The following is a 25,309-nucleotide window of genomic DNA, read 5'->3' as shown; positions in this document are numbered from 1 at the left end:
TCTCTTGGTTAAGTAATGTCATACAGACATACCAGAAGGGGAGAAGCCATACAATCTTTAGACATCTTTCTATATCTGTGATTGGTGAAACTTCTTTACAAACTTACCCAAAGGTGTAGAATAATGTGTGTCCATCCAGCAAAGGAGTATACGGTTAAAAATTGAAAGCTCAGGAGGAAACATGTTAGCAGGGCTGCCACATGTTTTAAGATAGCCCTTGATGAAACAATTGAAGTAAGTATTCCTAAAGGAAGGGGGTACTGCCATTCTACGTAGCTATCAATAACATTTTTACTTAGGAACCTTTATTGTTTACTGTATATCTAGAAAAAAGGTAAATACTAGAGGTAATACAAGTGTGATCTCAAGTGGCTCAGGCACAGGCACAGATGTCCTGGTGCAGAAACCTATTCCACTTATTCCAGATATTCTCTTTTAAAGAGATCTTTAGCATGGCATCATCTTTTTGTCAGTCAGGGACCTTAAGCATGGGGAGAAAGTAAGAAATTCTGACTACAGTTCTCACAGAAGGGCCAAAGAATCTGTTTCCCATTACAGATATTTGGTACAAGCTCCTCTGCTTTAGCTCTGCTTCTCCATATGCTTCTTCACTGAGGCCTGTTAGTGCCAGGTGTCCTCCCATGGCTTGGAGAAAGGTGTTTTCATAACTCAGGAGGGATGATGCATGTCTTAAAATACACAGAATAAAAAACTGCTCCCTGAGGCAAATGCTGCTACTGTGTACAATTGAAGAAAAGCTGAAAGGGGGTCTAGGCAGTACATTATCAAATGAAATTACAACAAAAAATGGAAGAATTTATTTTCAAAAAGTGCATCAGTGATTTGCTTTCTCTAAACCAGAGAGTTATATAATGCAGTATAAGATAGCCACTTATTATACATGCTTGGATTTAAAAAGGGGCATCTCTGCATACTGAAAGCATCAGTACTGAAATAAAACCCAATGGAAAGGTCATCTACTGTTGTATTTTTATTATTAATTTGAACTTGGAAGGAAAATGTTGATGTTTATAGAATAATAGAAAAGTGCAAGACTGTAGGAAATGGCATAATTATTCCTGAAATTCAGACTAGAAGTAGGAATAAAGGAGTCTCTTCAATTTTTTTCCATCTTTCCATCTATTTTTTGGTAAGGAAATAATATTTAATTCACAGATGCAGGTATTGTAACAGGTTTTACATGAATAAAAAGATAGTATCATAAACTGTGAAGCTGAAAATCTGAAATGAGCAGTGTTTCCTATCATAGTGTAGATAACACTGAAGTAATACAGCAGGAAAAAATAATGTAAAGATATGAGTAATGATTTCCCCTGTGTATAAAGGAGAATTTCTACATTGAGTTAAATAAAATAATTTCACATAGTAAATATCTATCAGAGTTTTCCTGTAACACCTCTGGAGCCAGCTTTTCAGCCATGCTCAATTATGTGAAAAATATATCTGTGTACTCCCCAAACTAGACGAAAGAAAATCCGTAACACTTTGGAGGGAATTTTGGAGGGGGTATATATGAGTGTGTATTTATATAAATCCATGAACTTTATATTTGTGAAGGGAGGAGACTATTATCTGGGTAGGAAAATTCAAAGCTGGCATAAGATTTCACTGATTCATAGGCTGGTTTTTGTTATTTGGAACATATGGGCATTTTGTCAGACTACATGTCGGTAAGTGCATCTTTTTCTTGGATATCCACCATTGCTTCTGGTCCACTCATTCTGGTTGAGATATGTAGCAGGTTTTGTCTTTTCCTCCTCAAGTAGAAATAAATTATACTTCCAGCTCCAACTATAGTAAGGGCTAGAAGAACGAACAGCCAAATGATGCTGGCAGAAAGTACTTTCTCCATTTTCCCTTCTGTAAATGGATGAAATGGAATCAACACCTCTGATGTTAAGAGATTTCAGAATCTAGTGATAAATGGGATTTCTTTAACCAGAAATCAGACAAGTGTAATATGGATGTAGATATTCAGTTCAACAGGGGTTGTTTTTTGGTTTTTTTAACTAACAAAACCAAACAAAATATAATTGGATCTGATCAAAAGCCAGTTTACTTCAGAATAACCTCTATTTCCTATATCTAGATACAGATGAAGTTTATGGACTTTTTATTATTAAATACTCTCAAAATTAATACCTAGAAACTATGTAATTATATTCTTGTATTTGAGCACGTGCTTATAATTCTGCTTAAAAGGAAGTATGCTTACCTGTATTATCTGTTGACATCTCTGTGTTTTCAGGAGCTTTTGGAAGGAAAACAAAATGTTTATTCTGAATGCTTAAAAAAAACCCCTGAGGCATTTTAAACTTCCTAAGGCCAGATGCTCCTGACAATTCCCTCTAAATCCACTTGCTGGTGACAATTGCTCTCCCAGAGAGATGGACCTAAGCATGTGTAAACCACTAGTAGGATGACTGGCTCTTTCATTCCAAGAGCATCTGACCTCCTCAGTTGAGATACCCAGCAAGACATGAAATTAGAGTCAGATTTCTGTTATTTCTAAAAGTGTTTTCAAATATGTTTGTTTCTGAGAAACTGACCACAAGATCCTTAATCATTTTAAGGTGTTTTCTGAAACAGTAGAATGGAGGTCTTGAGTGTTAGAGATGTATCATGAGCATTTTACTTGAGCTGAAAAGGATCTTCTGTGAGTTTAGCCCCTTCTGTCAGAGACAGCCATTCTGTGTGGATGTGGTTCCTATGGTAATTGCACTTCCTAAACTTAGCAGGTAAGGGAAAGGTGAACAGAGATATGAAATTTAACCAAACAAAATGTTCATGTTCTGGACCGCTTTCATTTAATCTCAGTTGGTAGTTGACTCATGCATTTTCTTGCAGATGATAATTTTGCTATCAGAATAGTACCAGCATTTTATTAAATGTCATTCTATCATACTGTAGATAAGAGTGCCATAAGAATGTATGTTATCATGTTCCTCTAATCCATCACCTCAGAGGACAGTAATGAAAGGAATCACCAATTCCAGCATTTCTACAAGACAGAGCTTTCATTGCACTCATCAGAACAAGTTGGGTTTTTTTAAGAATATATTCAGCTGAAATTAAACAAAACTTTGCTTTAGAGCTTAGATTATATGATATTTGAGGGAAAATTCCACTGAAAACTGGCTTTTTATTAAAAATGAGTGGTCTTTAACTATTCTTTTGCCTAAACATAGGGGTCTGAAGTATTCATGATGGCTGCATGGGGCTGATGGTAATTTTACAGGACTTACAGGAGATGCAGCCTTCTGAGGAGGCAGTCAGAAGCCATGTGGGGCTCCTCAGTATTTAGGCGTCCATATCCTGCTATTAGGGTCTATTGGTTTTGCACACACACAAACTTACAATGTTTTACATTTTCATGTTATACAACAAACATACATTATCAGGCATTATTAACCTTAATGCATTAGAAATATTACTTACTTTTTGGTTTTTTACAGATATATCCTTTTTTGAAAGAACAGACATTGGTGTTCCAGTAGCCAGACGAAGCATATACTTCTCCACACTCTTTATGCCTTTTGTTTGAAGGTTCTCCCATTTGCCAGTTGACAAAATCCATTGCAGATTTGTCTGTCCATACCCATTGTCCTAATATTTAAAATGAGCATATAAATATATATGTATAAAATACAGGAGTTTAGACAGATAGAATAAGTTGTGTTGGGGAAAACAAAAATTTATAACACGAATAGGTAGTTGAATGTTTCAGTTACATTTCTAAGCATATGTAAGCATGCTTTGAAATAAACTCTGTATATTTTTTATATATGTGTACTTTCAAGTATACAAAGTTGCTTTCTTTTTAATAGAACATAATTTTATATGATATGATAATGTATGATTAAATAATGAAGATATTACCTCTGTCATTTTTCTTTAGCCCTATCCAAAAGTTCGGTGATTTTCCATGGAGTATCTTAATGGTGTCTGACAGAAAGTTTGCTTCAGTATAGTCTCCTACTGATGCCAAATTAGCAGCTGCAAAAGTATCACAATGTCTCATTTTCTTACAGCTTAAGTCAATAAACACATAAAAGATATGCAAAAAGATATAAAAGACACTGATTCTTGCACATAATATTCACTAGTCTCATTATGGTTATTATATCACTATATTGTATTTTGAGCATGACTGTGAGCTGTATGGACACAAATCAGCATGAAGACATAGATTTTTGTTTAGCCTTTGGTATTTTATAGAAGAAAAATTGCTCTCCTGCAATACTTTTTGGACAGGTCCAACCACACCCCAGAATGTGATGCAAGTAGGCTGAAAGTGGTACATGTGATGTAGTCAGCACCATGCATGTTGCCACTACAGCTCTGTCACCCACCAGTGGCTGGGCAGGATATTTGGCAGTGCCTGATGCAATGTGCTGCAAGGCTAGATAGGATGTGTAAGCAGCTAGAGGTTGTGCTCCAGAAGATGTCCAGAAGTTGATTTATAATTGTCATATGCCCTGGCATTACAAATACACAAAGCTGCATTGGGGTCATCAGGAAATGATCACCTTCCTGGCCTGGCCAGTGGGTAACATGTAACATCTAACAATTCAGAACATGGGCCAGCGTCCTTTCATTCTGCTTATTAGTGTAAAGTTTACATTTTCTAGTAATTATGTGGTGTATCCTATTACAGAACCATTTCAGGAGTTCTGTTGTCACACAGCTGTAAAGTAAAATGCCTTTGCAAAGCTACTTCTTCTGTTTACTCAGTCATAGGTCAGTGTTTTCATACATATGAGGAAGTGCTGCTAGAAATCCTTGTATTCTCTCTTAATCTTACAAGACTATCACTCAGACATACAGTGCTAATGTATAGGGTGTTTCCTATTCTTACTCACACTGAAGTGTATGCTCCATCACAGCAATTCTCAGTGAACAGTCAGGAGAAATCAGAAATGTGGAGCAAAGTGTGTTTTCCTCTCCCCTGATCCATATACAGCTCTTCTTTCCAGCTCGTAGACAGCAGTGGAGGCTGTTGCGGAGCAGGAGCTGCATGGCTGGGTGTGTTTTACTGGTTCATGAAAGCTAAATGATTCCTCCATCTCTTTTGTTGTCCAGCCAGTGAGATCCAGTTAATAAACTGTGCCCTGGAACTAACAAAGACAACTTCCCCATGAGTTTCTGTCTCCCAGTTTACGCTGTGTGTGGATGCCCTCTTGTTTGGGGAAGGGAAAGCTGACCCTGGAGTTTGTGCCTTAGTGGGACTCTAAAAGTGTTTATCTCCGTACCCAATTACTGATTTCCATAAAACTAGTAGGAATTTCATATTTTTGGGATATTCGTATTTCACCTGCTGTTTGAGATATCAGCTGCCTCTCTGACAAAGTTTAGTTTTATTATGAAAAAGCATGCTCAGAAAAGCAAGCTAAAAAGCATTAAGTTTGAAGTTTTAAAGTAATTTAAGATTTGCTTCGTGGTATCATCCATTACTTTATGTGTTTAATTACATCTTCAATCTTTCTAAAACAAAACACTCACCTAGTCGGGCACATTCCTGATGAGCTTGAGACCAGCTTCTTTTCCTGGAGGCCTCAAAGTAATAGCAGTGACGATGGAAAGGTATCCAAGATTTGTGTCCTCTTGTTTCAGGGCATTTTCCAGGAAGTTGCGGGGGCTCAGTAGGGGCCTTTACTGGTAAGAGATCAGGTAGTTGGAATCCAGTTATTTTATAAAATTTGTTTTCCCATTATACTAGTAAGACAAAACTAAACAGACTATATTAGGTTTGTCATCATAGAAGAAAGGAAGCATGTTCTAAAAAGAGCTTGAATATGGCTTTGATTTTGTGTTTAAGAGCATATTTTGCTTCATATTTATTTATCAAGGTGATAGGAAGATACACTAACCTATAAGAAGTATAGATTCTGTCTAATGATGATTTTTGTAATTACTCTAGTCAGTAAAATATCCAGCTGGTTTTCTGGCATAAATATCTGCCTAATTAGTTAAAACTGCTATTTTTAAAATGTCTTCTGACACTTCAGTCTCATTTTTTGACAGGATCAAAACCTTATAGCAGATACTGTGATTGTGAATGAAAGTGTTGGTATAACTAAACATGGGTTGCAGGATTTTTTGTTAAACTGCATCCTGAATAAATTCCATAGTGATTGATATAATAGGAAGATTTTGGATGAGAAGATAAATACAGATGGAACAAAAATTAAATGTTCTGCCAAATTACGTTTTCTTCCTATGAGTCTTCTACAGTCTATTTCTTTCCCTATTAAGGAACATTCAGCTCTCAAATCAGATTTCTAGAATATTAAAGTGGAAACAGACATTATATATCAAATCTGAGGATTTTTGTCAAATTACAGCATCTTAGCATGTAATTTGACATGCAGTTTTAAATTTTCTAATGATTCAAGAGCTTCCATAATGTTGACAAAAACAAGAATATAGATAAATTGTGAAATCATATTTATACTTATTTCCATAGAAATTGTAGAAGTTTGTGCTTGGAAGGCTCATCAAGGGGTTATTTACTTCATCTTTGTGCTCACAGGTGACATGAAGTTGTTATTTAATTATATCATTTCTAACAGATGTTTGTCCTGTCTGTTCTTAATAACCTGTAGTGATGGAGATTCCCTGACCTGTCCAAAGTATTTATTAAAGGCTTCTGTACCAATAAAATTAGAAGGTTTTCCTTGCCGTATTTAAGTCTGTTACTCCTTTCCAACTCATATAAGACATAGGGAATAATTTAATTCCATTCCTTAGGGCTTTGAATATTTAAAATTGATAATCTGGTTTCTCTGAGTCTTTTGTTTCTTAGTCTTTTGTCCAACTCCAATTATAATCTTTCCTTTTAGTTCTTGTTTCCCAGTCATCTGAAAACGCTAGTTGACTGAGAGCTTTTTCAAACTTTGGTGCCTCAAACTGGATGTGGAATTTCATCTGATGCCTAATCAAAACAGATCTCATTGCAAGTAGATTACTTTTCCTATTAGAATGAATAGTTAAGATATTAATGAGTATTCAGTCCTTTTTGTTTCTTAGGCCTTTCGTAATTATCGTTACGAATTGATTTACTTCTGGGAAGAATTCATGACAATATTTACATCTAGTTAGTTAGCTACTCCTGTCTTCCTGTATACTAGTGTATGAAAGAAGTATTTTTCCAGTGGCTTGTTTTATTTAGCACAGTTGATAAATCTACACACCCTATAGTTAAACCACTTATATCCAATTGCTTACCATCTGATTTTTTACAGACAGAAAAGAGGTTTTCCGTGCAAGAAGCTGTCTTCCAGGTGCCATCAGTATCTAGGTAGACACATGCTAATGTCTGTTTTGGTTCCCCGCTGGACCACTTGCTGTAAGCTAATCTCCATCTGTCAATCCATTGATACTTGCCATTGGTCTGGAAGCAAAATCTATACGATAATTTCAAGGTTGCTGAGAGTGAGATAGCTACTGCACAGGATCCTCAAGAGGACTCTCATGTAACCAGTATGGAATCATATGCTTACTAATGCCCCCTTTTTGTGCTTGTAAATGCTAACTGAAACAGAACGTACAGTGTCTGTTATCCACAAACGGGAATGCAGAATTACTTTTTTTTTCTGCCCTCCAAATAGTGTCTAACATTAATTCAGAACATTTTTCAAGCAATTGGAAATGGAGGGGAAAAAAGAAAGGGGGCATGAGAGAAGGCATAAAACTGGGAGTCAGATAAACCATCATGTTGTTATGACCACCCAAAGGTCTGCATGGAAAATGGGAGTGTGGGTGGGAGTGTTCTTAATAAGCAGCACTGATCGCCATCGCTTTTATTGTAGTTATCGTGACTGTGATTCATGGGGAAGAGTGTAGCATGTCAAAACACACCTACCATCCAAATGTTTGCCCTCCCCTGTCATGCAACTGATGTAGACATCTCACAAACAGAATGGATTTTTTTTCCATAGTATTCTAATTTCTTAATGGGAGCAATTACACCAATTACATTTTCAAATGAAAAAATATATCCATCGGTCAATATGTACCGCATCATACAGCCTTCAGATTCCTTTAACTAATTTTTACCCCTGTTTTTGTCCACAACTGTATTTTGCTACTGCTACCATAAATAAGACTTCTCTAATAGAATGTGTGAGCATAAAAACACATGTGAAAACCATTCCTTCACAAGTCTCAAATGTGCGACCTGAGATATCATGTTACTGGTCACTGAGGTACATAAAACATGGCAGGAGGGCAGGATGCATGTGTTTCCTGGAATACCTTTTAGATTAAAAGAAACTCAAAATGTGGGAGATTTTACAATTTGTATTCGAGACCCTTTAAATGACTCCAAACAACACATAGCATTGTTATATACTGGTTTGCAGGAGCATTTCCTTGTGCTAATGCATGTAAGAGTTCTTGGTTCATTAAACCTCCACTGTCTGAGTCTTATTCAAAGAACTCCACTGTAAATGGCTACTGTACTGATGTAACGTGCTGTTTTCAGCACTACATGGGCAGAAATTCCTATAGATTACAAGATGAGAGCATAAAGATCAGGTCCAGCATGAGCTTGACTACCTGTATGTTACATATATTTTCTTACCGCGTTGCTGTTAAGACCAATCCACAGAGGCTCTCCATATTCCTGTGCAAGTAAGAACAACAGTGCCTGGCTATATGGGTCTAAAATGCTGGCAAGTTCTGAGGCATTGTTATTGCAGTTTTTCTGTGCTTCTTCCCAATTCATTTTGGAAGGGGTGACAGAATAGCTAATGCCACCAGAATGGTACAAAGCGAAGTCCAGCACTGTTGCTGATGAGTTAAAGAGTTCAGGATCTGTTGGAATATGGAAAAAAAACCACCCCAAGAACAGTTAAATCTGGAGGCCACATATTGACTTGAGTGACTGAACAACATCTTCATTATTTACAAACCTAGTAGAAAATTGTGAATGGAATTGAACACCTTCTCATTAGTTGTTTATAAGTAACAGATAACTTCAAAACAACAGTGAACTTTCTGGATGAAAGAAATACATTTTCAGTCTCTGAGAATTTTGAATCAGTAAATTCACAGTATCTTATATTGCAGAGGTAAATTCATGCAGTCAAAAATAACACACCTACCCTGCATGTTTTCAAAATACTCTTTGCAGCTTAGCAGTTTTGTCACTATCAGTCAGGTTTATTTGCATACATGTAAAACTTAACAGTTATGATCGTCTATAGATCATTATGAACTTATGTAATGAAAATGTTTGTGGGTTTTAGCTATTTATACACTTTTTAAAATAAAGTAATTTTGCTTTCCTAAATTCTGATATTTTATTTATCGTTCCTTTCTCCAAAACATTGCTAAGTAACACTGAGATGCAAGATGGGCCCCGTAGGTTTTACTGATCTTTTACCTAAAAAAAAAAAAAAAGATAACTAATCTAAAGCATGTTAAACAAGAAAAGTAATTTTAATCCTTGTGTTACAAATTTCAAGATTACCAATACAGAACTCACCACTAGTCTTCTGGCATATATACCCTCTGGACTTAAAACACTCCTCATTGTTCCATTTTCCTGTGTCATCAGCATGACCTCTCTTCAGAGAAACACAATCAAACTGTTGGAGTAAAGACAAGAATATGAGCACATTGATATTAGAAGTTATAAAACAAAGTACTATAACCCTCTGGGTAGTTTCACTCCTTTTTTCTTTGAATTCTGATATTGTAGAGTTTGTATTACAACTCTAGAAACACCTTCCTTTTATCTTTTTCTGTCCTTTCTGGCCTCCTCTGTGGTGGCCAGCTCCACCTTGATACTGTCTTGTAAACCTTTGTAATCTTTGGCTCAGCCTGCTTGTTCATTTGGTTATTTTTGAGGACACATACTTGAGAGGCACTATTATTTTCAAGAGCTTTCTGTCACACCTTCTGTCTTGACTAATGAGTGACTATCAGCAAGTTTTTTGAATAAGAATGAAATAAAAATAAATGGAGGTCATGCTTTGTATTTGCCTTGCAAAGCCAACTTAAATAGTGGTTGTCCTTGACAGAATCATCTAAATGATGATCCTTGACAGAGTTATCATCAGCTCTAGTTCTTAGAATTTCTCTTTCAGGTACACTAGATCAGGTACTGAGTGCCTAAGAAGCTGGAACTTCAAGTTTATTACAATCTGCAACAGCCTCCTAAGCTGCCATGCAGAAATTTTGGGAACACCTGTTTTAGTGGCTCTTGACTCTAGTTTCTTAAGCTTGAGTAACTTTTTGATGTTATTTCACTCCTTTCAAAAGGATCCTCTGAAGAAGATAGCTGTTGGTATCTTGAAGGTGAAGGAGAAAAGTAGAAGGCACCTTTGCATATTATTTTTTTTCCCCACTTTTGGTATTTCCCAGGAGCGTTATTAGAGCTGCAGTAAAGTAGAGCTGTGTATTGTGCTGTATCTTATGTGTCTTCCTGCATGCCTTAGCCAATGGCTGGATAGGCAAGAGCAGAATGAATTGGCTCAGGTGCAGATTAAGCTGGTTGTCTAAAAGTGTGATTTCTGGGTTCTCTAGAGGTGTGGATACCAAAATGAAGGGAGGATGGACAGTGAGTGGAATGACATAGTGTGAAGGGCAAGTTCTGAAAGCAAGATATGGAAATAAATGGAAGAAAGGCAATGTAGGTGTGCAAATCAGTCTGTATTGGTCTGAATATGTAGAACGCTATTTTATTTACAGCATTCTGAGGTTTAATTTCAGTGCTAGCAGTGGAGAGAGTTTGACTGGTTTAGAAAGTAGTTGAAATCTATTGGCACTTAGCAATTCAATTATAATTTTAAATAGGGAAGAAGTAGAAAAAAATTGAATTCTTTCCTCTTGCATCCTCTCCTTCCTTTTCAAGCATGAGTTAACTTGTCAAACGTGAAAACATTGCCAACATGTGTTGACTTCTAAAATTCTAATGTTGCATTTATATTCTCTGCAAAATGAGCAGCAAATTACTATGAAAAAGAAAACTTTATTCAATCTAAGCAATCTTTATTCAATCTGCCCATTGCTGCAATTTTGCCAAATTGCAGCAATGCCATTTTGTGCTCTGAGATAGCTAGAATACTCAATCATTGAAACATTTAATCACCAATCCCAGTGTAAAGATAGATGAACAACTTGGGGAGAAGGCTGAGGCAACGTCTATAGCAAAGTGAGCTGTTTACTTGAAGTGATACTGCTCCTCAGATTTGACTTGATGGTAGACACTAAGTGGTATTTACCTGTTGCAGGTTGTGGCCGTCTTCTGGATGTAGACTGGGATACAAAACGGGTTCTACAAGTTTTGGGGAATCCGGAGCCCAGTTTGTATAGGAGACAGCACTTCCATCAGTCCAAACAAAGTTGAGTTCACTGAGTATATCATTCAAGCCAATCCAGGGATCATTGGAAACATCCTTCAAATGGTAAGTGAGAAAAGCTGGAAAAAAAGCCAACAGAAAAGAAGATGAACATGTCATGTCATCAGTCAAGACATCAGCTCATAAACAAATCCTTAACTATTTTGTTTGTTAATGTCTTGTAAATACATTTTAATTAGCATTTGATCAGAAATTTACCCAAGTTTATTATTTTGAGGTTATGCCAAGCCTTTGCCTGTGCAAAGTCTCAAAGAGTGAAAGTATTTGGAACTATGAAGCAAGATTGGAAAGAGGACAGATACAAAAAACCTGCCTGACCACCATGTTATCTAATAAGTTCACTTATTTCAACACTCAGGATGAGCTGATTGACTGATGGAAGTGTGTAGCTGTATACAGCTGCAAATGGAAGCCCAGGAACATAGGCAAGGTGAAAAAGTGTCTTCCTCTGACATTCTGCTGATGAATTAAGTTGCAGAATTTAGGCAGTCATTTCAGAGAGGTATAGTAATATATCCCTTTCTGTTTCTGGCAGAAACAGACCATGGATTCCTTTTCTTTCTCTGTGTCTAAAACTATAAATACCACGTCTGGATTTGTTATTCTATGTTAATTCATACCCTATAAATAATGTAAAGCAGTTTGCATAGAACAGGAGGAAGCAACCCTTAGCATCACTGGCATGCCCTAGACAGATGGTTCCAGTTCTTCCAAAAATGTTTCATGCCATGGCCATATAATCCATGTTCAGTATACATATTGTAAAATACATACATTTACATACTGTCTCTTTTTGCCATGTTCTTTGCGGGAAATGACCACTGTATACAGAGCAAATGCCATCTGTTACCTAAAGGGCTGTTGCACTATACCTTGTACTTGTTCATTATGTATGCTCGCCAGGTTTCCTCCAAGGCTCATACAATTTCTTCTTGCAGTATGCCAGTATTCATAGGAAGAGCCAAAAAATTTGTAACACTAGGGAAAAATGAGTATAGACTGTTAGTGGGTGACAGCAAAAGGAATTTAGGTTGGAATTACACCAGTTTAAGTAGAAATTAGCCTAATTCGGATCCACAAAATGATTTTCCAAAGTTAATAGGAACTCAGCTCTGGAACCAAGTCGAAACCATTCACAAATCTTAAATTTACTCTGTGTCTTTCTGTGAGGGTTTGAGAAAGTCACAACAAAACTCAAACAACCATTTATAAACCACAGCCTGATGAGAATCTAATGTGTTAACTGACTCAGAGGTTTTGAGAAGTGATACTCCATCATTAGTTAAAGACAAAGAAGTGCTGACTCTATAAGAAAAGCCGAGCCCAGGGTTTCATGTGGAATCATCTGAACTTTCTGAAAAACATTTTTGACCTAGAGCCTATGATCAGTGTGCTCTCATGCGTGTACTCAGCCTTTTTCATTTTACAGCTCTTTTATTAATGGAAGCATATGACTCTTGATTTCTTAAAAAGCACGTAGTCATCACATTACCAATACACATTCACCCTGAAATGTTTTGGGTAATTATGAGTGTGCCTAGTGTGCCCTCTCCATGTTTAAGCTCTGTGGCACGCCAGTAGCACCGTCAGAGAATTATGTTGCCTAGTTTGTGGAAAATAACAACTCTGATGACTGTAACAAAAATGCAAAAAAAGCATACTGGCATAAAGTCAACTGGTGTGAATATCCATGGGTGCTTTCATAACAACATTGTATATATTAGAAAATAGAACCCCCGCTTAACTGCTTAATAAGTAGATCAAGTTTATCCCTTTTGGGAAGAGGCAAGCATTACATTGAAGCCTGTTTGGAAAAATTTGGCCTTATTTCTGATTTGTTCCAGCTCAAATGACTGATTTTATGCTATAGTTGGTGCTTTCAGTTGAATTCAGTTCAATTTTCTTGAAAGTATATACAATAGAGCAGTTTTTCCAATGTATCTCAGATGACCACTTCTCAGGAAAACAATTAAAAATCTGTAAAACTGCCATTTTGCAAGAATTAGGCAACTGGTTCAGTTTTTAACGCAACTGTGGATAATCACTGTCAAAAGATATCTGACAGACAAGAGGCCTCTTGTATATCTTTAAGTACCTTCTCAAGGACTAATAGCATTGTACTTAGATGGAAGTTATCATACCTTATTTTTAAATAAAAGCCAATCTTCAGGACATCCTCCAGGAGGTGAAGGTACCGCTGAAGGAAGTGTTGCATTTATAAAACTTCTGTGCCTCTCACAGATATAGCCATTTGAAAAACCACAGTTGACATCATTCCACAAGCCTGAAATCAATTTAAATATAGGTAATAAGACATTGAATAAGATTGAAATTTGTGGGAAAGTGAACTGGCTTCTGTGCTTGTAGGTTCAAAAGCAATCTGCTTGGGAATGTGAGAAAGCATGCTTCAGCTCTGCTCTACGTCCCATCATCACTGCTTACAGGAGGACTTTGGTCCTGCTGTGACTGTGGGAGTAGTGGCCATACGAGATGGCTGATATGGCAACTCTGACCTCTGAGTAGAACTCACCCAAAGAACTTTGTTGCACTGAAACATGCAAGTGTAAAGTAATACTTTATGAGTGAAAACACTGTAAAATGTGGAAATCCATATATGTTCTATTTCTTTGCTAACTATTATCTAATTATTTTTGAAAGACAAATTTGCCCTTGATTTGAATAGAACATATTGTTTGTGCAGCTGAAAAATCAGTGATCAAATTGTCCCTGCATTCCCCATTAAAATCAATTTCTTATATTCCACTTTAATGGCCAATATTGCTTCTGAGGAAACCTCAGATATAATGACTAGATTTTATTATGCATATTTTCCCAAATTTCTGGTAAATAATGGATTAAAGTTGGCAAGACATTTTTCACAAATGGAAAGAGCATTACCCATAAAAATACTTTTTAAAAAAAGTTGTGTAACTCACCATCATTTTTGTTTAGGACCACACAATTTTCTTGAGCATCTGCAAAGTTGGGCTCACCCTGTGCCCAAGCTGCATAGTGCACTGGGCTTCCATCCATCCAACTGAAAAAAACCAGCAACAAAACAGTGGTGGTTACTCAGACAATGTTCATGGAACAGTTCAGAAAAATCTACCTTAACATGCTAAAAATATTTTTTAAAAAATTACAGCTGATTCTGTCTGTAAATTGAGTTTCCTTTAGGATTAAAAGACCTTAGATAATGAAATCCCTGCACATCAATTCAAAGAACAAAAATACCTTTATTTTTAACAGACATTATCTATGTATTCATAGCATGTATATTCTCCATAAAAATGCCATGTAAAACAGTGGTTTTACAATGTAGGAGAGCACACATTTCAACATGCAATATAGCTCTCTGAATCTGCATTTAACTCCTTTGCAGTGGTCCCTCCAGAAGGAACTCTGGCAGTACAAAATTTCTACAGCCACTTTTTATGAATCTTGATGTAGCTTGTTTACCTACCTAAACTGTTGATCAGCATTCTGAATTAATCCTATGAGATATGACTTCAATTTGCCATTTTTTAAGATCTAAAAAGAAAAATGTACTTTTAGTTAGTGCTTTCTAATATTTAGTAGTTATCTAATATGAAAAAGTGTAAATTTTGTGCTAGGGAAGCAAACATGAATACACATTGTATAAATGATCATGTGTAGTCACCACAGAGGACCCCTGTTGAAGTAAACACCATACAACACATACTTTTGGTTTATTATCTTTATTGCTGCTTTCCCAGTTTTGCCTGCATTACTGGTATGATCAAAGCTTTCAAAGTTGTGTTCTCAATTTAAAAAGAAACAAGGAAGACTTGAGAAAAAATTTAGCATAAAATTTTTTTTGTACTTTCCTGTTCTTAAGCAGCCATGTAATTCCTGTGTCTCAAAGCTGTCTGTCCTCTCCTCCTTTCATATTCTTGCCCACATAATAAAAGCAAGCATCTAATAGTGTGAAACAGAAAGAAGGTTATGTGGCTGCTTTGGTATTTGTAAACCAAACAGGGTTATGGCAGAGGTTTGAGGCAACATCCATGCTATTAAATTGTTAGTATGCCCCTGCCACAGCTTTGGCATGTGCCCATCAGAACTGTCTCAGGCAGCATGTGGGCAGTGCCTTTGAAATACATGAGTAGTTTTGATACCTGTTGCAGGAAAACTAATTCATGAAGGTCCTAGTTCATCAGGCCTTGACGTGGACCAGGCTAAACCTTTCTTTGAAAAGTTGTTTTGTTCAGCAACATGATGTGGTATGCGACCATCAGAGCTACACTGGCAGTAGCCTCACATCTACATGTAACACTGTATTCTACAATATGATATTCAGATGAAAAGTAACCACCCTGTCAAAAGGATGGTTTTCTCAGTATACATCTAATCTGCCTGTTCATTGCTCCTTACATATATTTGGTCATGGACAGAACTCTAGATTAGAATATACAAGAATATACCCACCCTAGTAAATGGTGAATTCTTTTGTATTTATTTTCCTAAAGAGGAGCTCTGCTCTGTAGAATAAATATTTTATCATTGAACATTTGAATCTTCTCTTAATAAAATGTAGTGATATTATGCAACAAGCACATTCCCCTGTACTTCACAAGCATATGCAGCAGGATATATAGGCCATATATTGTATAACATAGCCAAATTTCCTCTTACACGTTTCCACAAAAATTTTCTTTCACTATTACTTCCAATAGTAGCAAGATCTCCATGATTGTTTCTGCAAAATGTTCTGGCTTTTTCCATAGAGGTCTTTTCTGTGCTGAAAAAATATTGTTTGTCTCCTTTTATAATCCAGCCATCTTCTGTGACTTCATACTCTGCAACACAGAAGAGGAATCTCTGTATTCTTCACAGTTCTTACACAAAGCTGGTGTTGTTACATGATACCACCCTTTAGATAAGAGAAAACAAGCAGAAGCTTACCGGCAGAAGGACCCTGAGGTTCTGGTTTCAAAGGTGTCCCTGTAATGAAATGGGAAAACAATGAAGATGTAAAATGTTTCCAAATGTTGAGCCAGTATAAGTGTTCAATTAGCGGAAATTATCTTAACGTCTATCAATTTTTCATATGTTACATATTCAATGCAGAATATATTTATATAGTATCTTTGGTGCAGAGAAAAAAATGGATGTTCAGGGAGTAACAGATGCATCACAGGCCTACATCTCTGTCTTGGTAGATTTTTGGTAAGTGCATCTTGTACATCCTGAATGTTGCCTAAATTAGATGACTGAAGTTAGTCTGAATGAGTACTTGTTTCTGAAAGAAAACTAAGTGAAAATACTTTACTTCAGTGTTGGTATACTTTGCACAATAATAAGAGATTCTTCATGGACATTGTCTTGTATCTGAACAGGAAATTAAAATACTAAACAGTTTTTTTCTTCAAAGGATTTTAAATTTTATTAGTATTCATTTGTTTATGAAACTTTTTTTCTCTGTGAAACTACTTTGTGAAGAATCACATTTGACTGAAAATCCACCAGCTTTTAACAAATAATTTAAATTAAAAATTTCCACATCACAAGGAGTGGGATATTGGAGCAATGTTTCTCTAAACATGCAAGGACAAGAGCTATAAAAATGTAAAGCAAATGTCACCTTTATAATTTTTTTCCACAGGAATTCATGGTAATGTTTGTGTTGCTGTAAGTGTAATTACATTAAGTTAAGTGTGTGACACACATCCTTGGGTAAAAAAAAAAAAGGCATGTCACCTTTTAAAAATAATCTTTTGTGTGATTGGTTTAAAAGATTTAAAAGAAAAAATATATGTCTGTTCTGGAAGTACAAAGTATTATGACTATTTCAGCATCTTTCGTTATGACATTATGCCCTGCTGACTAATGATGGTAATTTCTTCAGGCTATAATTTCTGCCATTCATACACTAATAATAATTAACAGTATACGACTACTGTTGACACTTTCACTAATGATTTTTAGTTGTGGTGATCATGCAGGTGAGGACTTACAAAGGAAGTTACCAGGAAAGGTATCTTCTCAACATCTCTTTGAGATAGATGTCTATGACTATTACTTTTTAAGTATAAGAAGCTGAGACAACATGCCTTCATTAGAATCAGATTATTTTGAGTGATAAACCAGCACAGAAATTATCTTATTTAGAAAAGTATCACTTTAAACATTAACCCTTACTGCTTGTGTGAAGGAGCCCAGGGAGCCATCAAAGCAACACTTCTGTTAGGTCTTAGAAGTAAAATGTGCAAGTCAATACAAAGCTATAATTGATTCGTCTCTTATTTCGCTGAATATCTTTCTCAATGGTAGTTACATTTGGAAAAAAAAAAACCCAAACAAACCAAGAGGTATATAAACATAGAAGATTTTGCTATTAGTATGAGAGGAAGATGTAAGCCTGCCTATTGTCTTAAAGTATATAAATTTTGAAGCTTGGATTACCATCTTTTCATTACGGCAAGCCTGTTGTCACAGGAGTTTCTTTACATGCCATCTTACAAAGAGAATGATTCCAGTATGCTGGTAGTCTTTTTTAAATTAGACTAGGTGACTAATGTGTCCTTGTGTTGCATTCTAGCTCCATCTGAGTGGAGGAGTGAAGTTTCACTTCAGAAAACATACAGAAATTTAAAGTAATCCTTTTTTTTTTTCCAAATTGTAATCCTCTCATTCTTCCCCTTTGCCCCCAACCTGGAAATTCCCTACAAGTAAAAGTTGCAAGAAACGTACAGTTTCATGTCAGTCAAAGCTTCACTTTAGACAAAAATCTGCTTTTGTGCAGGGCAGTGGAGTTTACCAGATAAGCCGTTGAGATTGCTTTCACCTTATTTTCTATGATTCTATAATTACATAAACAAGTATATTTTCAGTAAAGCTTATCCTATAATATATTTTTTTAAATAAAACAAAAAAAGGTTTATCATTAACAGTTGAAATGTTGTATTCTGAAAGTATTTATATGTCTTGACCTATTTTTCCTCCTGCAAAATTCCTGTGAAATCAACCAGATCTTCTACCAGCATGTGACTTGCAGAATTTCCTGTTTTGATAGAATGGTTTAAATTTCTTCCTAATGTGAGTTTAGAGTAAAAAGTAACCTACCTTTCTTTATTTCACAAATCCAGTTATGACTGTATTCACAGTGCACCTCAATCCATGACATGGAAGACTCTTCACTGATTGCTCCACAATATTCAAACGCAGTATTGTAAAAATAACCATTTTTCTTATAATTCACCTACAGAAGAAACATAGCTTTGGTTTTTATTCTTTTCATACAGGGGAAAAAGTTGTACTCTGGAAGGAAAGAGAAGTAGCACTGAAGTTTCAAACCGCTCCTTACTTTCCTCCTATGGCTGTGCAGCTTATATGGGCTATTAAATTAATACAGTCACTGCAAGAAAAAAGATGGGTTTACGCAGCATTTAACAGACCCTAGAAGTCCCATGAAAACTGGAATCAAATGAGGTTATAACTCAATAGCAGGGGAAAGGAACATGGCAATATATCACCAGAGACCAATAAAAATCAGGAGAGACCTTTCTCATATATTTGCCACTTAGATAATCATCTCTGTAGCTGTAACTAGTACTCCATGTTACTACCTTTGTGATGGTATAACCTCGGGGTTTGTTGGCCTTTTTCTCTTCCAAACTGGTATGAAGAATAATGATTTAGAACTACCCTGTGGCAAGGTAGACATTTGGGGGAATTCTTATACAACTTTCATCCACACAAGTCATGGAAACAGCTCCAACAGCAAAAAAGTCAGAACAGAAAGAAACTGGCAAGGTCAAACACTCACCGGTGATCCATCACTCCAGGAAAGCCCACCATCAGGATCCAAACACTGCAAACCTATCCAGAAAGGCTGAGATGATGGGGATTTTTTTCTAGAGTGTGAAAAACTGTATCATGGACGAAGAGAGCATATGTTGTTAGCTCTGCTACATTTTGCAAGTTACATGGGACAATAACTCTCACACTGAAGACTTCAAATAGAGTAGAAATTTTAAAAATAATGAAATGCTGTTGGCGAGCAAAATCCCATTAGCAAGTAAGTGAAGTTCATGCCTTAAAATTTTCTACTTTGCATATAGTTGTGTTAAAAACAGAGCACATTTTTTTTCTTCATTGATGTTGTGATTATAGTGTTCTTTGAGAAATGAAATGTTCAGGTTTGCTGGAAGTCACAATTTAGTTTCAAAATGGTTCAGTGAACAAACTTAGAAATGGATCTGAAGGAGAAGCATTCAACCAATTTGGTTGTTGGATTGTGGTTTTTTTTATTTAAAAAAAATTTGCAGTTGATGACAAATTTTAGGAACTCCAAAAAATGTCTTTGAAAATAGTACCCATATGACACATTTTCTCAGTTCTTTTTCTTATGACTATGATGATAAACTAATTTTCAACTAATTATCTCAGGAGCAACTCAAGAATATTATCATTATTCATATATAAATCATTGTTACACTGAAATATCAATTATTAGATATTTTGTTTACTTACATTATTAAGTTTTCTATCACTGTTTGCTCTTCTTCACTTGTAATGGCAGCCAGATCTCCTCCTATTTCTCTGCAGAAATCTCGGGCTTCAAGCCATGTTTTCTTTTGGTTTTCTTCTCTCACAAAAGCCTATAGACACAGGTAGAACACTATGTTTACAGCATATTAAAAATAAATCTGCTGACTGCCTTGTACAAACAAAATAGGAAAACATTCCATTACATATATAATATGGATTAAAGAATATGCTAATTGGATAACCTTACATATCACTCATAGAGCGATAACTGCAGTGATTTCCATGAATAGTTGTGTAAAAGCTTACTACATTTGTGCAATAACGTGCCATTCTCTGAAGTTTAGATGCCCTATCTGTTTGGTGCTGTTCTGTCTCATGAGTAGGATTACTGGAAAAAATAATACTTACTCTAAAGCATGAATTAGTGCTATTGCTTATATCCCAACCCAAGGGACATTTGGAATCAGAAACAGTTTCAGGAGCAAGAGGAAGAGTGATTTTTTCAGCTAGTTTTTTGCAGAGAAATTTTGCCTTTACTTCACAGTTCTGAACATCCCATAGTCCAGCTGCATTTCCAGTCCTTAGGGCAACACAACCAGCTTCATTCCCTTTGTGAGATATAAAAGAAAGTTGGAATGTGTCTTAAAGTGGTTCCTTTGGCATTTTTACAGCTCATGTCATTCATTTACAAAAGACTTACTGAAATATCAAGTATAGTGTCTGCTCAAAGGAGGAGCTTTGCAAAAAGAGGAGACCAGCAAGCGGAGTCCTTCATCATCTTCCCTCCCCTGTGAAAAGCTTTACAAGTGCATGAACAACCCCTTGCATGCCTTTTCCCTATGCCACTCACTGCAAGGATTTGGCAGCCCGTTGCCCAGGCTGGAAGGGATTTCACCCTTTCCGCTCAGTTTGATTTTGCTCTTATAAGCAATGAGGAGGCAGAAAAGAAATATTTTCATGGCATCATAGAAAATCCTAGAATCATAGAATCATTTAAGTTGAAAAGACCTTTAAGATCATTGAGTCCAACTGTTAACCTAGCACTGCCAAGTCCACCACTAAACCATGTCCCTAAGCACCATGTCTACACATCTTTTAAGTACCTCCAGGGATGGTGACTCAACCACTTCCCTAAGTAGCCTGTTCCAATGCTTGACAACCCTTTCCATGAAGAAGTTTTTCCTAATATCCAATCTAAACCTCCCCTGGCGCAACTTGAGGCCATTTCCTCTCGTCCTATCGATTGTTACTTGGGAGGAGACAGACCCCCACCTCGCTACAACCTCCTTTCAGGTAGTTCTACAACTACAGTTCTACAGAGCGACGAGGTCTCCCCTCAGCCTCCTTTTCTCCAGACTAAACAGCCCCAGTTCCCTCAGCCGCTCCTCATAAGACTTGTTCTCTAGACCCTCCACCAGCTTCGTTGCCCTTCTCTGGACACGCTCCAGCACCTCAATGTCTTTCCTGTGGTGAGAGGCCCAAAACTGAACACAGTACTCGAGGTGTGGCCTCACCAGTGCTGAGTACACATATCAAAAGACGCTCCTGTTTCAAAGGCAGAATGTTCCTATGTGTCATCATGTATGTGTTTTAGCAAAGTTGGGAAACAGTTTAGAATAACAACACAGAAAGTTCCTTAGTAGCATAAATTTAATCCAATGGCAGAGTACCAGGCATTGCCGCATTCCAGTTTGTGTACAGAACACCTTCACCAGTCACCCACTTGAACATCCCTTGCTCTTCTGTGTCTGAGAGACCAATCCAAAAATACTTCTCAGAGCTCAGGCCAACGAGGCTGGTCAGGTAGGCTTGCTCATATCTGAAATAACAGGAGTCAGATGGGGATTAAGTCTAGCTTTGCCTTTGTCTGCCATTTCTCAGCATCCTAAACACACAAGAGTAGAATGAATGGAGTCTCCATTAGGTTCCTTTTAGATAGAAATATGTTACTTAACTGGGTACCAGATGGATGAGCTTCAATAGCAGGTGAAGCTGTGCTATACTGAAAAACTGTTCCTTTCAGAACAGAAGCAGCTGTAGTCTGTTCTTTCAGAGTAAAGTACTGTATTTATTGATTTTTTTTTTTCCTCAGAAAAATGATATTCTGTTTTTCTGGTTTTGCATTTTTTCCCAAAAGGTTCTCAACTATTTTATAAAATTCCAATATTACTGCATCAGATAGATATACAGTTTTTAAACTCTCTTTGTACCTGTCTCTTATACTTGTTAAATAACCACTGCTCCTTTCACAGGTTTTCTTTGCTTCTGAAAAAGTTACAGAGGTATGGCCAACCAGGTAGCAGTAGAAACCATGTCTTTCCCAGCCCTGTCAAGAACATGTGAAATGTAAAAGTAAAAAAAGTAAGTAAAAAAAAAAAAAGGCAGTAAAAAGAGCATATGTTATAGTGCTTGAACTTCAATGTACACCCTTAAATCAACATATTTTAATATAACCTAATGTGATAATGTATTCATTTGAATTACAGTGGACCAATGGAAATTAAGCTTAGTAAACATCCAGAAAGAAGAGATTTAATACATATGAGTCCCCCTTTTTTTGACAATTAGTAACTGATAAATTTTAACAGATAAAAGAGTCAGAGGCACACAGAATGGAGACTGTATTCAGAAGCTGGTGAATAAAATACTTCCTTGCTCAGAACTGAAGATAGTAGTCCGTGTTATAGTGAGATGCTGACTCAAGTTTCCTGATGCTTCTAGGCTAAAAGAACAGGAACTAGACTAATTAATTGATTTAACTCATCAGCTCACCTAAAAAGTCTGACTGAAGAGGTGGCATAAAAATTATTGAAAAGCAAAATCCTCAAAATTTTACAGCTGAATTCCAAGCCACTTTTCCCTTCTATACCAGCTCAAGATTTGCTTGCTGCAACCAAAGAAGGTAAATAAAATCTGTGTTCAGTATTTGACTGCTGCCTAGTTCCATCTAGCACAATGAGTCTCAGCTCTGTCCACATATGGGTTTGTGGGATATGTTACTAAATATAGAACAGTAGTAAATAGGAAAGTAAAAAGAGGGAAAAAGAAGAAAAAAACCCAGTAGGGTACAATAACTTGTTCAAAACAAATTCACTCATAAAAGCAGTTTGATTGTTTTGATTTGGCTTCAATAGTGAGATTTGTCATCATCTTGTATCGTGTCACATAGTCCAGAAATGGTTCCCGGTCTCTGCTATGTCTTAGATAACCACAGATGGTTGTAGAACAATATAACAAATATGCAGAAAACCTCAGTAATGGCTTTAGGCTCTTTCACAGACAGTTCTGAGAGATAATGGGCCTGACATTGACAAAAAATTTTCATAATAACTTTCTTTTAAATAAGGGAATGTAATGAAAATTATCACCCTGAATTTGATGTACAATCACACTTGTTATGGGAAAAAAAAAAAAAAGATAGTTTCAATGTCAAGTGGAGCTTGTGAAAAAAATGGATTTTTGCTCACCAGATTCTTGGTTACACTTTCTTCTTACCTTCAGGCAGGCAGGATCAGTCTTTGCTGTCCCAGAAACTCCTTGTAGTGGGTCTCTTCTGCAGATGTAACCTAACTTTCTATCACAGGCACTGTCTGCCCAGTATCCATCCTAAATGCAGTTTGGGAAGAGGTGAAAAGTAGTAAGGCAGAACCTGTTTCCTTTAGAAACAATACTGATTTTTTTTTTTTTAAATATTGTTTCAGTGGGACGATACAGATCTGTACTTTTTAATGAATTCCAAGTATTTGTGCTTAACTGTGAGGTTGTGTTAAGCTAAGTGTCACAGACAGACTGTTAAGGTTTGCTTGGCATATAATGTACACCCACAATCAGATGTGAACATTTATCTAGTTATCTCTAATTTTAAATTTAATTTACAGCAACCATCTTTCTGAGTGACTAAAGATGCCATTCACTGATTTGTTTCTAAGTTGCATTCAAAAAAACCCTAAAAATAGAAACAAAAATCAAATAGTATAGTGCTACACAAATGTGGAATGATTCTACCTCTCCTGCCATAATGACACAATCTTCTTGCCCATTGATTGCATGGGTTGGTTCTCCAGGCAACCATTTGGTATATGTCACAGGAGTCCCATCACTCCACTCAAAGTACATTTGAGTGTTGAGGTCATTCAGACCAATCCACAGCTCATCCACAGCTTCTAAGAACAGAAAATCACCTGTGTTAGTACCCAAGTTAAAACAGTCCATAGGAGCAAGATTTTGTGGAGATGAGCTGAAATTACCATGTTACAATAAAATTCATCTAGATTAAATGACAGTGGAGCTTATTTTAAGATCTATTTCACATTCTTCTTTCAAGAAGTTAAAAAATGAGATACCAGCAGGAAATGAGATTCCTCAGCTTTATCAGTAAAAGTCCATTACTGTGTCTGCAGCTACAAGGTGCTGGAGGCAGATGATAAACCCAAATACTGCAGTAACTAGAGCTGTTATTTCCTTCAAGTGATTTCACGCAGTGAAAAACAAATGAAAATCAAAATGAAAAGAATGAAAAAAAATGAAGAAAGCACTAATGTTTCCTCTTGTGGTTTTTTGGTGTTTGTTTTTGTTTTTAACCTATCTGTGGGCTTTCCCTATAAATATTCATATCAAACAAGTTTGGTTTTTTTTAATCCTGTAAGATTTCTACTAATATATTTCTCCGTTTGTATCAAACTGCCCTGTAGAAATACTCACTGTAGCCAAGTTGAGACAGTATGAAGCTATGCTCCTCAGGGTTGTGGATACTGGCCAGATTGCCGTTGCTCTCATTGCAGGAAATTAGGGCTTCTCTCCATACTCTGGGGTCTCTATGAACCATGAAACAGTGATCTCCATAGTGCAACCATCCTTCTGGGCATTTAACAGGCTCTGCATCCCGTCAAAATCAATAGATATTTCAAGTTTTTAAACAGTGTAGTCTAGAATAACTGCAATTACATTTGAAATCAGTTAATTAACTAATTAGAATGAAAATGGAGTGATTATAAATAAGCAGTGCTTCTATTCATTCCTCATACATATAAAACATTTTAGTCTGTTTGCTGTTGCACACTGTACTTTTACAGAATACACACTGCATTTAAACAATAGAGGAAAATAATGGAGTCAGTGGTTACTGGGCTTCACTAGTGTGAAATATTCGCTTTTGGACAGAGGAATATTTTGGAATTCCATATATAGTGTTTTCACACAATATAACCCACCCAATTATGTTTTGCATATTTCATAAAGGCATTATTACTGTAGCAGAAGTAATTCTTTGCACACATGGCTTTCCATACTAAGTCTCATTAAATAAATCAGAGGAAAGCTATCTGAAGGAGCTTGCTCTTTTTTGCCACCTTTCTAGGTCACAAGCAACCCCACCGATGAGGTGGTTTGAGCCTATTGGTGCCATC

General features: G+C 36.4%; 1 protein-coding gene across 1 annotated transcript in view; it reads right to left on the bottom strand.

The window, feature by feature from the left end:
* Positions 1-1,681: 1,681 nt before the first annotated feature.
* The window catches only part of LOC104838475 (macrophage mannose receptor 1-like), a 33,371-nt gene continuing 9,743 nt past the window's right edge, over positions 1,682-25,309 (bottom strand). The window contains exons 7-30 of the mRNA XM_010578268.1: positions 24,606-24,788; positions 23,910-24,067; positions 23,400-23,510; positions 22,115-22,230; positions 21,575-21,723; positions 20,313-20,512; positions 19,887-20,014; positions 19,180-19,267; positions 18,477-18,612; positions 16,317-16,355; positions 16,047-16,210; positions 14,854-14,921; positions 14,327-14,427; positions 13,532-13,674; positions 12,263-12,368; positions 11,253-11,449; positions 9,512-9,614; positions 8,606-8,838; positions 7,249-7,414; positions 5,524-5,676; positions 3,901-4,017; positions 3,460-3,627; positions 2,237-2,272; positions 1,682-1,881 (exon numbers count right to left, since the gene is read on the bottom strand). Of these exons, the coding sequence (XP_010576570.1) occupies positions 1,682-1,881; positions 2,237-2,272; positions 3,460-3,627; positions 3,901-4,017; positions 5,524-5,676; positions 7,249-7,414; positions 8,606-8,838; positions 9,512-9,614; positions 11,253-11,449; positions 12,263-12,368; positions 13,532-13,674; positions 14,327-14,427; positions 14,854-14,921; positions 16,047-16,210; positions 16,317-16,355; positions 18,477-18,612; positions 19,180-19,267; positions 19,887-20,014; positions 20,313-20,512; positions 21,575-21,723; positions 22,115-22,230; positions 23,400-23,510; positions 23,910-24,067; positions 24,606-24,788 (3,263 nt within the window). The remainder of the gene's footprint in view (positions 1,882-2,236; positions 2,273-3,459; positions 3,628-3,900; positions 4,018-5,523; positions 5,677-7,248; positions 7,415-8,605; positions 8,839-9,511; positions 9,615-11,252; positions 11,450-12,262; positions 12,369-13,531; positions 13,675-14,326; positions 14,428-14,853; positions 14,922-16,046; positions 16,211-16,316; positions 16,356-18,476; positions 18,613-19,179; positions 19,268-19,886; positions 20,015-20,312; positions 20,513-21,574; positions 21,724-22,114; positions 22,231-23,399; positions 23,511-23,909; positions 24,068-24,605; positions 24,789-25,309) is intronic.

The sequence above is a fragment of the Haliaeetus leucocephalus genome, unplaced genomic scaffold (genome assembly GCF_000737465.1).
Source record: "Haliaeetus leucocephalus isolate CR32 unplaced genomic scaffold, Haliaeetus_leucocephalus-4.0 Scaffold0, whole genome shotgun sequence".
NCBI lineage: Eukaryota > Metazoa > Chordata > Aves > Accipitriformes > Accipitridae > Haliaeetus > Haliaeetus leucocephalus.
The sequence above is the reverse complement of the archived record's forward strand: the minus strand, read 5'-3'. Positions and strand labels throughout refer to the sequence as shown.